The 15,331-nt window shown below is 51.7% G+C and overlaps 1 protein-coding gene across 5 annotated transcripts in view; it reads left to right on the forward strand.

Moving 5' to 3' along the window:
* Positions 1-13,961, forward strand: part of klhdc3 (kelch domain containing 3) — a 128,689-nt gene extending 114,728 nt beyond the window's left edge. For 4 of the 5 annotated variants that reach the window (XM_080183269.1, XM_080183268.1, XM_080183270.1 and 1 more), the window contains 3 exons: positions 5,788-5,861; positions 6,852-6,930; positions 13,449-13,961. In XM_080183269.1, coding sequence (XP_080039395.1) covers positions 5,788-5,861; positions 6,852-6,930; positions 13,449-13,515 — 220 coding nt within the window. In that variant the 3' untranslated portion in view covers positions 13,516-13,961. Of the gene's footprint in view, positions 1-5,787; positions 5,961-6,851; positions 6,933-13,448 lie in introns of those variants that run through there. The other variant, XR_013885919.1, reaches the window with a different exon arrangement.
* Positions 13,962-15,331: the final 1,370 nt, after the last annotated feature.

Here is a 15,331-nt window from a genome sequence, read left to right on the forward strand (position 1 = left end):
CCCAATCCTGCTTTCCACAGCACTGTTCCCAATCCTGCTTTCCACAGCACTGTCTCCCCCATCCTGCTTTCCACAGCACTGTTCCCAATCCTGCTTTCCACAGCACTGTTCCCCAATCCTGCTTTCCAAAGTACTGTTCCCCAATCCTGCTTTCCACAGCACTGTTCCCAATCCTGCTTTCCACAGCACTGTTCCCAATCCTGCTTTCCACAGCACTGTTCCCAATCCTGCTTTCCACAGCACTGTTCCCAATCCTGCTTTCCACAGCACTGTTCCCAATCCTGCTTTCCACAGCACTGTTCCCAATCCTGCTTTCCACAGCACTGTTCCCCAATCCTGCTTTCCACAGCACTGTTCCCCAATCCTGCTTTCCACAGCACTGTTCCCAATCCTGCTTTCCACAGCACTGTCTCCCCCATCCTGCTTTCCACAGCACTGTTCCCAATCCTGCTTTCCACAGCACTGTTCCCAATCCTGCTTTCCACAGCACTGTCTCCCCCATCCTGCTTTCCACAGCACTGTTCCCAATCCTGCTTTCCACAGCACTGTTCCCCAATCCTGCTTTCCACAGCACTGTTCCCAATCCTGCTTTCCACAGCACTGTTCCCAATCCTGCTTTCCACAGCACTGTTCCCAATCCTGCTTTCCACAGCACTGTTCCCCAATCCTGCTTTCCACAGCACTGTTCCCAATCCTGCTTTCCACAGCACTGTTCCCAATCCTGCTTTCCACAGCACTGTTCCCAATCCTGCTTTCCACAGCACTGTCTCCCCCATCCTGCTTTCCACAGCACTGTTCCCAATCCTGCTTTCCACAGCACTGTTCCCCAATCCTGCTTTCCACAGCACTGTTCCCAATCCTGCTTTCCACAGCACTGTCTCCCCCATCCTGCTTTCCACAGCACTGTTCCCAATCCTGCTTTCCACAGCACTGTTCCCAATCCTGCTTTCCAAAGTACTGTTCCCCAATCCTGCTTTCCACAGCACTGTTCCCCAATCCTGCTTTCCACAGCACTGTCTCCCCCATCCTGCTTTCCACAGCACTGTTCCCAATCCTGCTTTCCACAGCACTGTTCCCAATCCTGCTTTCCACAGCACTGTCTCCCCCATCCTGCTTTCCACAGCACTGTTCACCAATCCTGCTTTCCACAGCACTGTTCCCAATCCTGCTTTCCACAGCACTGTCTCCCCCATCCTGCTTTCCACAGCACTGTTCACCAATCCTGCTTTCCACAGCACTGTTCCCCAATCCTGCTTTCCACAGCACTGTTCCCAATCCTGCTTTCCACAGCACTGTTCCCCAACCCTGCTTTCCACAGCACTGTTCCCCAATCCTGCTTTCCACAGCACTGTTCCCAATCCTGCTTTCCACAGCACTGTTCCCAATCCTGCTTTCCACAGCACTGTTCCCAATCCTGCTTTCCACAGCACTGTTCCCAATCCTGCTTTCCACAGCACTGTTCCCCAATCCTGCTTTCCACAGCACTGTTCACCAATCCTGCTTTCCACAGCACTGTTCCCAATCCTGCTTTCCACAGCACTGTTCCCCAATCCTGCTTTCCACAGCACTGTTCCCCCATCCTGCTTTCCACAGCACTGTTCCCAATCCTGCTTTCCACAGCACTGTCTCCCCCATCCTGCTTTCCACAGCACTGTTCCCAATCCTGCTTTCCACAGCACTGTTCCCCAATCCTGCTTTCCACAGTACTGTTCACCAATCCTGCTTTCCACAGCACTGTTCCCAATCCTGCTTTCCACAGCACTGTTCACCAATCCTGCTTTCCACAGCACTGTCTCCCCCATCCTGCTTTCCACAGCACTGTCTCCCCCATCCTGCTTTCCACAGCACTGTCTCCCCCATCCTGCTTTCCACAGCACTGTTCCCAATCCTGCTTTCCACAGCACTGTTCCCAATCCTGCTTTCCACAGCACTGTTCACCAACCCTGCTTTCCACAGCACTGTTCCCAATCCTGCTTTCCACAGCACTGTTCCCAATCCTGCTTTCCACAGCACTGTTCCCCCATCCTGCTTTCCACAGCACTGTTCCCAATCCTGCTTTCCACAGCACTGTTCCCAATCCTGCTTTCCACAGCACTGTTCCCAATCCTGCTTTCCACAGCACTGTTCCCCAATCCTGCTTTCCAAAGTACTGTTCACCAATCCTGCTTTCCACAGCACTGTTCCCAATCCTGCTTTCCAAAGTACTGTTCCCCAACCCTGCTTTCCACAGCACTGTTCCCCAATCCTGCTTTCCACAGCACTGTTCCCCAATCCTGCTTTCCAAAGTACTGTTCACCAATCCTGCTTTCCACAGCACTGTTCCCAATCCTGCTTTCCAAAGTACTGTTCCCCAACCCTGCTTTCCACAGCACTGTTCCCCAATCCTGCTTTCCACAGCACTGTTCCCAATCCTGCTTTCCAAAGTACTGTTCCCCAACCCTGCTTTCCACAGCACTGTTCCCAATCCTGCTTTCCACAGCACTGTTCCCCAATCCTGCTTTCCACAGCACTGTTCCCAATCCTGCTTTCCACAGCACTGTTCCCAATCCTGCTTTCCACAGCACTGTTCCCAATCCTGCTTTCCACAGCACTGTTCCCCAATCCTGCTTTCCACAGCACTGTTCCCAATCCTGCTTTCCACAGCACTGTCCCCAATCCTGCTTTCCACAGCACTGTTCCCAATCCTGCTTTCCACAGCACTGTTCCCAATCCTGCTTTCCACAGCACTGTTCCCCAATCCTGCTTTCCACAGCACTGTTCCCAATCCTGCTTTCCACAGCACTGTTCCCCAATCCTGCTTTCCACAGCACTGTTCCCAATCCTGCTTTCCACAGCACTGTTCCCCAATCCTGCTTTCCACAGCACTGTTCCCAATCCTGCTTTCCACAGCACTGTTCCCCAATCCTGCTTTCCACAGCACTGTTCCCAATCCTGCTTTCCACAGCACTGTTCCCCAATCCTGCTTTCCACAGCACTGTTCCCAACCCTGCTTTCCACAGCACTGTTCCCAATCCTGCTTTCCACAGCACTGTTCCCCAATCCTGCTTTCCACAGCACTGTTCCCAATCCTGCTTTCCACAGCACTGTTCCCAATCCTGCTTTCCACAGCACTGTTCCCCAATCCTGCTTTCCACAGCACTGTTCCCAATCCTGCTTTCCACAGCACTGTTCCCAATCCTGCTTTCCACAGCACTGTTCCCAATCCTGCTTTCCACAGCACTGTTCACCAATCCTGCTTTCCACAGCACTGTTCCCCAATCCTGCTTTCCACAGCACTGTCTCCCCCATCCTGCTTTCCACAGCACTGTTCCCAATCCTGCTTTCCACAGCACTGTTCACCAATCCTGCTTTCCACAGCACTGTTCCCAATCCTGCTTTCCACAGTACTGTTCCCCAATCCTGCTTTCCACAGCACTGTTCCCCAATCCTGCTTTCCACAGCACTGTTCCCAATCCTGCTTTCCACAGCACTGTTCCCCAATCCTGCTTTCCACAGCACTGTTCCCAATCCTGCTTTCCACAGCACTGTTCCCAATCCTGCTTTCCACAGCACTGTTCCCCAATCCTGCTTTCCACAGCACTGTTCCCCAATCCTGCTTTCCACAGCACTGTTCCCCAATCCTGCTTTCCACAGCACTGTCTCCCCCATCCTGCTTTCCACAGCACTGTCTCCCCCATCCTGCTTTCCACAGCACTGTTCCCAATCCTGCTTTCCACAGCACTGTTCCCAATCCTGCTTTCCACAGCACTGTTCCCAATCCTGCTTTCCACAGCACTGTTCCCCAATCCTGCTTTCCACAGCACTGTTCCCAATCCTGCTTTCCAAAGTACTGTTCCCCAATTCTGCTTTCCACAGCACTGTTCACCAATCCTGCTTTCCACAGCACTGTTCACCAATCCTGCTTTCCACAGCACTGTTCCCAATCCTGCTTTCCAAAGTACTGTTCCCCAATCCTGCTTTCCACAGCACTGTTCACCAATCCTGCTTTCCACAGCACTGTTCACCAATCCTGCTTTCCACAGCACTGTTCCCAACCCTGCTTTCCACAGCACTGTTCCCAATCCTGCTTTCCACAGCACTGTTCCCAATCCTGCTTTCCACAGCACTGTTCACCAATCCTGCTTTCCACAGCACTGTTCCCAATCCTGCTTTCCACAGCACTGTTCCCCAATCCTGCTTTCCACAGCACTGTTCCCAATCCTGCTTTCCACAGCACTGTTCCCCAATCCTGCTTTCCACAGCACTGTTCCCAATCCTGCTTTCCACAGCACTGTTCCCAATCCTGCTTTCCACAGCACTGTTCCCAATCCTGCTTTCCACAGCACTGTCTCCCCCATCCTGCTTTCCACAGCACTGTTCCCAATCCTGCTTTCCACAGCACTGTTCACCAATCCTGCTTTCCACAGCACTGTTCCCAATCCTGCTTTCCACAGCACTGTTCCCAATCCTGCTTTCCACAGCACTGTTCCCCAATCCTGCTTTCCACAGCACTGTTCACCAATCCTGCTTTCCACAGCACTGTTCCCCAATCCTGCTTTCCACAGCACTGTTCCCCAATCCTGCTTTCCACAGCACTGTTCCCCAATCCTGCTTTCCACAGCACTGTTCACCAATCCTGCTTTCCACAGCACTGTTCCCAATCCTGCTTTCCACAGCACTGTTCACCAATCCTGCTTTCCACAGCACTGTTCACCAATCCTGCTTTCCACAGCACTGTTCACCAATCCTGCTTTCCACAGCACTGTTCCCAATCCTGCTTTCCAAAGTATGTTCCCCAATCCTGCTTTCCAAAGTACTGTTCCCCTCATCCGTTACCCTGTGAAACTCTCCAATCTACACTTCACTCACTGCCCCCATTTTGTAAAGTCTAACTGATAGAGTTAAAACCAGCCTGAATGGGTTGATACTGAGTGACAGGACAGGACACATGCTGTGTTTGTACAATGATTAACATTCAGTCCATGGACCTCAGTTTGTATCATTGGAGAGGAATTTTTCACAGTAACTTCATTGCAGTGTTAATGTAAGCCTACTTGTGACACTAATAAATAAATTTAACTTGGGAAATTTTCAGTATTGCAATTCCTTAGCATCAGGGAGATTCCTATACCTTTGCCTGGACTATGTCTCTCTCTCTCTCTCTCTCTCCCCCTCGCTCCCCTACTCCTAAAGAACTGACATTTATCTCCACTTTCAGCACATCCTAAGGACCTCCCAGCCAATGCCATCCTTTTTGAAGGGTAATCATGTTGTTCTAATGTTAAAGTGAGGTGACCAGTTTGTGCACAATTCTATACACCTCACTGTGGTGATGTCATCAGGCTTATAGTCACATTGCCGGGGAGAATAGCAGTTTTCCTTTGTAATTTTTGGGACAGTGAGCTCAGTCTCTTCATTGTGAACTTGCCAGGGCAGCCTGGATCCCTATTAACAGCCGCCCATCCCAATCCAGCCTCCAAATCCAGGACAGGCTTGACTAGGAACACTTGCTACTTAAATCAGCTTCTGGCACTGGCTGTTTGGGTTTTGGGTATAAGGCGCACTGGGAACTGTACAACTGTTTGCAAGGATGGTCTATCATGTGTCTGTGCGCGCGTGTCTGTGTGTGTGTGCTTTGAAGCACTTTGTGAGTACCCTGAGATCTGTGGTGTCCACAGGATATCTAGAAGATCAAATCCACCTGTTCTGTCCCTGTGTCAATGCTGCTAACTATGTCCGCCCTAACTCTTGGTATCACCCTGACTGGCTCAGATACACTAAACACTAACCTCTCTGTCTCTCCTCTAGCCCGTGCCCCGAGCAAGGAATGGGGGATGAGTTTAATCTGATGGATCACTCTGATCTGTACATCTTGGATTTCAGTACGTCAGCTTCTGTTTGCTCTGTGTTAATCATATATTGATTACATCTCTTCAGGAGAGAAAAAACACCAAACAACACCCCCTTTCCATTTGGCTGCGGTTTGTATATGATTTAATTCTGTTTCCTTATAGTTCCTACGGTTTGTATATGATTTAATTCTGTTTCCTATAGTTGGGGCTGTGAAAATGTAGGAGGGCCATTGGCAGTTGGAGCGATGTACAGTGTGGGGATAACAATGTCTGCCCCCAGGACTGATGGAAAGTTTGGGGGCGGGGGGGATGTTTGCAGAATTTCCCGATCAGCCTCCAGTTTAACTGGTGATAACAGGTCCCTGGCTGAGAACCATCATCTTCACCAAGTTCTCTCCATTCAGGAATTAAATGCGTCACCCTGCTATTTAAAAAGGTGAGAGTGGGAAAGCAGGAACAGTTAATCTGGCATCTGTAATAAAAACACAAAGCAGTGGATAAACACAGCAGGTCTGGCAGCATCCGTGGAGAGAAACAGTTAATGCTTTGGATCTAAATGAGCCGGTACGGTACGGTAGCACAGTGGGTTAGCATTGCTGCTTCACAGCTCCAGGGACCTGGGTTCAGTTCCTGGCTTGGGTCACTGTCTGTGTGGAGTTTACACATTCTCCTCGTGTCTGCATGGGTTTCCTCCGGGTGCTCCGGTGTCCTCCCACAGCCCAAAGATGTGTGGGTTAGGTTGATTGGCCATTTAAAATTGCCTCTTAGTGTCCTGAGATGTATAGGTTAGAGGGATTAGTGAGTAAAATATGTAGGGATATGGGGATAGAGCCTGGGTGGGATTGTTGGTGCAGACTCGATGGGCCGAAGGGCCTCTTTCTGCACTGTAGGGTTTCTATGGTAAATGGCCCTTCTACAGAACTGAAACAAGGTAGAAATGTGGGTTTGGAAGAAGTCTGATTGTGTGCACCTTGTAGATGGTCGCCACTTGTTTAAAGGGTTTGTTTGACTATTTGCCAGGTCCAAGTCTGAAGACTTTATGTAAATTGGCGGTGATTCAGTATAGCTTGGATCAGTCTGCACTCCCTCATGATATCAGGTAAGTTCATTCCTATTTGCTGCTGTGTTTGAATTCACTGCAACGGGGAAACAAATCCTGAAAATTATCCATCAGCTGGAACAAACTGGGTCCCTGGACATTTACTGCTCTCGACAGGAGTCTGTGGGTGACGGTTACAAGACACAACATGAAACAGAAACTTACTTTTTCAAAAAGGGGAGGGTAAGTATTATCAGCATGGAGTAGAGAATTCTCCCTGGTTTCAGGAAGAAAGGACATGTTCTGGTTAACAGGTCAAATTTAGGGTGATTGGGGAGATACCACAGGGAGAACTGCCAGTGAGTTTAATCTGAATCATGGGGAAATTACTGGAATCTTTTATTAAGGAGGTTATAACAAGGCACTTAGAAAATCTCAAGAACAAAGAACAACCCAGCACGGGAAACAGGCCCTTCGGCCCAACGAGCCCACACCGCCGCATCACCCTACACCTATTCTACCCTGCATGTGTACAAATGGAACCCTACTCAGTCAGATTCAGGGAAGAAATAGTGTCAATTTGGTAAAAACCGATTAGCCTAAGAGCACATCTTTGGGGTGTGGGAGGAAACCGGAGCGCCCAGAGGAAACCCACGCAACCATAGGGAGAATGCGCAAACTCCCACAGACACAGGCCCAAATCCATGTGTCTGCACAGCCAGCAGTGCTAGTCACCGAGCTGTTGCGGCACCCGTCTACCGGTCCAGGATCAAGCACACACACCGACACGAAGTACTAGGCCACTCCTGGACTTCCAAGAGCAGCCCACGCACGACCCGCTGTGTGCATGCCCCTCGCTTGACACGAGGTGGACCTCCACCTGTGGAATAAAGACAAAAAATATTAATCTTACAGCCTGCCCTTCCGGTGTCTCCCGAGGTTTAACGCTATTTAATAGCCCCTACCATATCCCTCCATTCTCATTTCACTCATGTGCCTATCTAACTGCATCTTAAACGAGTCCAACGTTCCTGCCTCCACCACCCTACTCGGTAGTGCATTCCAGACCCCCACAACTCTCTGCGTAAAGAACCTTCTTCTCACCTCCAAATTATACCTCTCCCCCCTCACCCTTAAATGATGACCTCTCGTGTTCGTACCCAGTCTAGGAAGCAGTCTCTCACTATTAACTCTATCTATTCCCTTCAGTATCTTATATACTTCTATCATGTCCCCTCTCAATCTCCGTCTTTCCAAGGAGAATAGCCCCAGTTTCTTCAATCTCTCCTCGTAACCCAGTCCCCCCATGCCAGGCAACATCCTGGTAAACCTCCTCTGCACCCTTTCCAGAGGCTCCACGTCCTTCCGGTAGTAAGGTGACCAGAACTGGACGCAGTACTCCAAATGCGGTCTAACCAACGTTCTGTACAACTGAAGCATTAGACGGCAGCTTTTATACTCTATGCCCCTTCCTATAAAGGCTAACATCCCATAAGCCTTCCTAACAACCTTCTCCACTTGTGACGCAACCTTCATGGATTTGTGAACCTGCACTCCCAGGTCCCTCTGTATTTCTATACTCCTAATCTGTCTACCTTTTATCACATAGCTCCTCTCTGCATTATTCCATCCAAAATGCATCACCTCGCATTTGTCAGGATTAAATGCCATCTGCCACCTATCTGCCCACTGCACCAACCTATCTATATCCTGTTGTATCTCCTGTGATCAGGAGGAATCACCGTGGTTTTGTGAGGAGGAAAGATTAGACTAAATTCAGTAAAAGACACTTTTGTCAAAGCTTTTTGTTTTGCATCCATCAGGTCCAGTGACCATCATTCTACTAGTTTTAAGATAGCTATGGAGAATGATAGGTCTGGCCCAAAAGTTAAAATTCTAAATTGGGGCAGGGCCAATTTTGATGATATCGGGCAGGAACTTTCAAAAGTTTACTGGCTGAGTCTATGGGAAGGCAAAGGGATGTCTGGTAAGTGGAAGGCTTTCAAAAGTGTGTTAACCAGGGTTCAGGGTAAGCACATTCCTCTTAGAGTGAAGGGCAAGGCTGGTAGAAGTAGGGAACCCTGGATGACTCGGGGTATTGAGGTCCTGGTCAAGAAGAAAAAGAGGCACATGACATGTATAGGCAGCTAGGATCAAATGAATCCCTTGAAGAGTAAAGGGGGTTTAAGAGTAGAGTTAAGAGAGAAATCAGGAGGGCAAAAAGGGGACACAAGATTGTTTTGGCAGATAAGACAAAGGAGAATCCAAAGAGCTTCTACAAATACATAAAGGGCAAAAGAGTAACAAGGGAGAGAGTAGGGCCTCTTAAGGATCAACAAGGACATCTATGTGCGGATTCACAAGAGATGGGTGAGATTCTAAATGAATATTTCTCATCAGTATTTACTGTTGAGAAAGGTCGGGGTGTTCGGGAACTTGGGGAAATAAATAGTGATGTCTTGAGGAGTGTACACATTACAGAGAAGAAGGTGCTGGAAGTCTTAAAGCGCATCAAGGTAGATAAATCCCCGGGACCTGATGAGGAGTATCCCAGGACACTGTGGGAGACTAGGGAGGAAATTGCGGGTCCCCTAGCCAAGATATTTGAATCATCGATAGTCACGGGTGAGGTGCCTGAAGATTGGAGAGTGGTAAATGTTGTGTCTTTGTTTAAAAAGGGCTGCAGGGAAAAGCCTGGGAACTACAGGCCAGTGAGCCTCACATCTGTAGTGGGTAAATTGTTGGAAGGTATTTTGAGAGACAGGATCTACAGGCATTTAGAGACACAAGGACTGATTAGGGACAGTCAGCATGGCTTTGTGAGTGGAAAGACATGTCTCACAAATTTAACTGAGTTTTTTGAAGGGGTAACCAAGAAGGTAGATGAGGGCAGTGCAGTTGATGTTGTCTACATGGACTTTAACAAGGCCTTTGACAAGGTACCACATGGTAGGCTGTTGCATAAAGTTAAATCTCACAGGATCCAGGGTGAGGTATCTAAATGGATACAAAATTGGCCTGATGACAGAAGCCAGAGGGTGGTTGTAGAGAGTTGTTTTTCAAACTGGAGGCCTGTGACCAGCAGTGTGCCTCAGGGATCAGTGCTGGATCCACTGTTATTTGTCATTTATATTAATGATTTGGATGAGAATATAGGGGACATGGTTAGTAAGTTTGCAGATGACACCAAGATTGGTGGCACAGTGGACAGTGAGGAAAGTTATCTCCAATTGCAATGGGATCTTGATCAATTGGGCCAGTGGGCTGACGAATGGCAGATGGAGTTTAATTTAGATAAATGTGAGGTGATGCATTTTGTCTAGAACGAGTTGCCAGAGGTAGTAGTAGAGGCGGGTACAATTTTGTCTTTTAAAAAGTGTTTAGACAGTTACACGGGTAAGATGGGTATAGAGGGATATGGGCCAAACGCGGGCAATTGGAACTAGTTTAGGGGTTAGAAGAAGCAGTGTTCCAAAAGCTCGTGGCTTTTGCTACCAAATAAACCTGTTGGACTTTAACCTGGTGTTGTGAGACTTCTTACTGTGTTTACCCCAGTCCAACACCGGCATCTCCAATTTCACCAGCCCAGATCTCACCCACACAGCCGTGGCCCAGGTATCTGTGCAGTGATAGAAACTGATTCAGTGCTGGAACCATTAGAGCAAATCCACAGCTAGTTAGCAACACATTCAAACTAATCCTCCATTGGACTAGTTACCAAATTCTCCAGTCTAATCCCCCCACCTCCCAAACAAGTTACCAATTTATACAGACTAATATCCCATAAATTCTGTTGTCTTTTCTGTCACTCCCATTCTCTAGGCACTGCCTGTATTGCCATTGACTGGCTATGGTATTTATTCTCTGTCCATTTCCCTAGGCAAGTGTGTGTAGGTTGCTTTATTATTAACCTAATCACAGAGTTATTATGGCAGAGAAGGAGGCCATTCAGCCTGTCATATCTGGAGCAGCTATCCACACGAGCATCATGATTCAGTGCCATTTCCCTGTCTTCCCTGTACTCCTGCATAAAATTTAATAACTACCTCAATTGAAGCAACCTCCACCACACTCTCAATCAATGCATTCCAGATCCTAACCACTCACTGTGTGAATCTGTCTCCACCACACTCTCAGACAGTACATTCCAGATCCTAACCACTCACTGTGTGAATCTGTCTCCACCACACTCTCAGACAGTACATTCCAGATCCTAACCACTCACTGTGTGGAAAAAGTTTTGTCATTTTGTATTGATGCTTCTTTTCCTGTATATTTTCACACGGTGATTTTCCACTCTCCTGTCCTCTTCCATCTTTTGTGTTTTGCCTCTTTCTCCTCTCTGCTGTTCCCTGTCTCCCTCGCTTTGCTGTTGGTGGGTCTTGCTAGTTAGCCACCACTTCACCTCCACACCCAACAACTCCTTCAGAAGTCTTTTATTGATTGTAAAGTGTTCTGGGACACCCTGGATCACATTTCTGACTTTTCAATCACTCTCCCCTTCTTGCATCACCTCTTACATCGCTCTCTCTTTCTTTCCCCCTATGCTTTCTCTCTCCCCCCTGTGTGCTGTCTCTTGCTCTCTCCCTGCACACTCTCTCTCTCTCTCTCCCCCCTCCCCCGCTCTCTCTCTCCCCCCCGCTCTCTCTCTCTCTCTCCCTCTCCCCCTGCTCTCTCTCTCTCCCCCTGCTCTCTCTCTCTCCCCCGCTCTCTCTCTCTCTCCCCTGGCTCTCTCTCTCTCTCCCCTGGCTCTCTCTCTCTCTCCCTCTCCCCCGCTCTCTCTCTCTCCCCCGCTCTCTCTCTCTCCCCCCGCTCTCTCTCTCTCCCCCCGCTCTCTCTCTCTCCCCCCGCTCTCTCTCTCTCTCCCCCTGCTCTCTCTCTCTCTCCCCCTGCTCTCTCTCTCTCTCCCCCCGCTCTCTCTCTCTCTCTCCCCCCCGCTGTCTCTCTCTCTCCCCCCGCTCTCTCTCTCTCTCCCCCCGCTCTCTCTCTCCCCCGCTCTCTCTCTCCCCCCGCGCTCTCTCTCCCGCCGCTCTCTCTCTCTCTCCCCTCGCTCCCTCTCTCTCTCTCCCCTGCTCTCTCTCTCCCCCGCCTCTCTCTCTCCCCCCTGCTCTCTCTATCTCTCTCCTCCCCCGCTCTCTCTCTCTCTCTCCCTGCTCTCTCTATCTCTCTCTCCCCCGCTCTCTCTCTCTCTCCCCCGCTCTCTCTCTCCCCCGCTCTCTCTCTCCCCCCCCGCGCTCTCTCTCTCTCTCCCCCCGCTCTCTCTCTCTCTCCCCCCCGCTCTCTCTCTCCCCCCCGCTCTCTCTCTCTCCCCCCCGCTCTCTCTCTCTCTCTCCCCCCTGCTCTCTATCTGTCTCTCCCCCTGCTCTCTATCTGTCTCTCCCCCCTGCTCTCTCTCTCTCCCCCTGCTCTCTCTCTCCCCCCGCTCTCTCTCTCCCCCCGCTCTCTCTCTCTCTCTCTCCCCCCGCTCTCTCTCCCTCCCCCCGCTCTCTCTCTCTCCCCCGCTCTCTCTCTCTCTCCCCCCGCTCTCTCTCTCTCTCCCCCGCTCTCTCTCTCTCTCCCCCGCTCTCTCTCTCTCTCCCCCCGCTCTCTCTCTCTCTCCCCCCGCTCTCTCTCTCTCTCTCCCCCCGCTCTCTCTCTCTTCTCTCTCCCCCCACTCTCTCTCTCTCGCCCCGCTCTCTCTCTCTCTCTCCCCCGCTCTCTCTCTCCCCCGCTCTCTCTCTCTCCCCCGCTCTCTCTCTCCCCCGCTCTCTCTCTCTCTTTCCCCCCGCTCTCTCTCTCTCCCCCGCTCTCTCTCTCTCTCTCCCCCGCTCTCTCTCTCTCTCCCCCCGCTCTCTCTCTCTCTCTCCCCCCGCTCTCTCTCTCTCTCTCTCCCCCGCTCTCTCTCTCTCTCCCCGCTCTCTCTCTCTCTCCCCCCGCTCTCTCTCTCTCCCCCCCGCTCTCTCTCTCTCCCCCCGCTCTCTCTCTCCTCCTCCCTGCTCTCTCTCTCTCTCTCCCGCCCCGCTCTCTCTCTCTCCCCCCGCTCTCTCTCTCCCCCCGCTCTCTCTCTCTCCCCCGCTCTCTCTCTCTCTCTCCCCCCGCTCTCTCTCTCTCCCCCTGCTCTCTCTCTCTCTCTCTCCCCCCGCTCTCTCTCTCTCTCCCCCCGCTCTCTCTCTCTCCCCCGCTCTCTCTCTCTCTCCCCAGCTCTCTCTCTCTCTCTCCCCGCTCTCTCTCTCTCTCCCCCCGCTCTCTCTCTCTCTCTCCCCCCGCTCTCTCTCTCTCTCTCCCCCGCTCTCTCTCTCTCTCTCCCCTGCCCCCAGCTCTCTCTCATTAAAATGTTTCAATTTCCAAGCAATCCCTTTGATCAGCTGCTTGTTACGTTGCTGTTGAAGGGAAATCGATGTTTCCGGGTAGGCTTTGAGTTGTGTTTGTGATTTTATTCTGGGATTGAGATTAAATTTGGAAAGTGAAAGTGTTGTGAGCAGTTTGTGAGTGGTTCCTGCACAGACTGATCCCAGCACCTTTGTGAGTGTTTCCATGTGGAGTTTTATACTGGGTGCTGTAGTGATGTGGAAATGATAAAGTTCTCGATCTGTTGATAGGTGGGAGTTGGCAGCGATGACGACAAACAGTAACATCAGCCGCCCAATCTTCTCCTCGCACGGTTAATGGGGTTGCTGTGATTTCTGTGTGACTGTAAGCAGCTCCCTGACTGGAGGAAAGGAGAACGTACAAAACTGTTCTCCATCTCGGAGAAGACAGGAAGAATCTCCCAGCAGCTGCCTGCAATGGCAGTGTGTTTGCAAGTTTGCAGTCATTAATTACACAGAGCAGGACCGCTGCCACAGGGACTGGCCTTTCAGAAATCTATTTTTGATGTATTGGCGGGAGATGTTTTCTCTCTGCGTATTGGGTGTTTTAACACAGAACCTGCTTTTACCAAAAGGTGCTCTGACAGATATACCTCACACCAGCTGTTAGCTGCTTTTCCCCGTGTGCTGAGGGAAGAGTGGGTTGGAAATGAACAGCCTGTCCTTGTGGGACCTGCCAGAAGCATTCACATTCACAATCAAATTCTTGCAATTGCTTCCAGGGACCTCCTCTTTCCCCCCTTCCGCCCCTTTCTCCCCCTTCCCCCCCACTCCGCCCTTCTCCCCCACTCCGCCCCTTCTCCCCTCTTCCGCCCCTTCCCCCCCTTCTGCCCCCTTCCGCCCACTTCTCCGCCCCTTCCCCCCCTTCTGCCCCTTCCGCCCACTTCTCCCCCCCCTCCGCCCCCTTCTCCCCCCCGCCCCTTTCTCCCCCCTCTCTGCCCCCTTCTCCCCCCTCTCTGCCCCCTTCTCCCCCCTCTCTGCCCCTTCTCCCCCCTCTCTGCCCCTTTCTCCCCCCTCTCCGCCCCCTTCTCCCCCTCTCTGCCCCTTTCTCCCCCCTCCGCCCCTTTCTCCCCCCTCCGCCCCTTTCTCCCCCCTCCGCCCCTTTCTCCCCCCTCTCTGCCCCCTTCTCCCCCCTCTCTGCCCCTTTCTCCCCCCTCTCTGCCCCCTTCTCCCCCCTCTCTGCCCCCTTCTCCCCCTCTCTGCCCCCTTCTCCCCCCTCTCTGCCCCCTTCTCCCCCCTCTCTGCCCCCTTCTCCCCCCTCTCTGCCCCTTTCTCCCCCCTCTCCGCCCCCTTCTCCCCCTCTCTGCCCCTTCTCCCCCTCTCGCCCCCTCTCCCCCCTCTCTGCCCCTTTCTCCCCCCTCTCTGCCCTTTCTCCCCCCTCTCTGCCCCCTTCTCCCCCCTCTCTGCCCCTTTCTCCCCCTCTCTGCCCCTTTCTCCCCCCTCTCTGCCCCTTTCTCCCCCTCTCCGCCCCTTTCTCCCCCTCTCTGCCCCTTTCTCCCCCTCTCTGCCCCTTTCTCCCCCTCTCTGCCCTTTCTCCCCCCACTCCGCCCCTTTCTCCCTCCCCCCACCCCTTTCACCCCCTCTCTGCCCCCTCCGCCCCCTCTCCTGCCCCTCCACCCCTCCCCTCCGCCTACCACTATTGGCTATTGGGGTTACTAACCTGGGATCCTTCCCTTCTGGACAGGGTGAATTCAAGAACAAACTGGATGGAGGAAGGGTTGGGAACCAGTTTAGGGTTTCCTACCCGGAGAGGAGATCCCAGTTGGGGGTGGAGGGGATCTGGGGGGGGAGATCCGGGGTGGGGTAGGTGGATCCCGGGGAGGGGATCCTTTACGGGGAGATCCCGGGGATTGCCACACCAAAAGCCTGTGTGGGGCCGAGTTGGGGGGGGGGTTCAGTGTGTGATACCTGGTGTGAGAGAAGCCCCTGTCTATCTCTCCTCCCACTCCCCTCAGATTTTCCAGCATTTTCTGTTTGTGTTTGAGATTGCAGTATTTAATGATATAATTGAGATGGTGTATCTGTGTCACACAGCTACCCTGTTCCTCCTCTCTCCTAATCAAGGGGACACTATCTGAACCCCTCTGGGCTTCTGGGAAGATGTGCAGGTTTCC

The sequence above is a fragment of the Carcharhinus amblyrhynchos genome, unplaced genomic scaffold (assembly GCF_965287045.1).
Source record: "Carcharhinus amblyrhynchos unplaced genomic scaffold, sCarAmb.v2.hapA chromosome_204, whole genome shotgun sequence".
Lineage (NCBI taxonomy): Eukaryota > Metazoa > Chordata > Chondrichthyes > Carcharhiniformes > Carcharhinidae > Carcharhinus > Carcharhinus amblyrhynchos.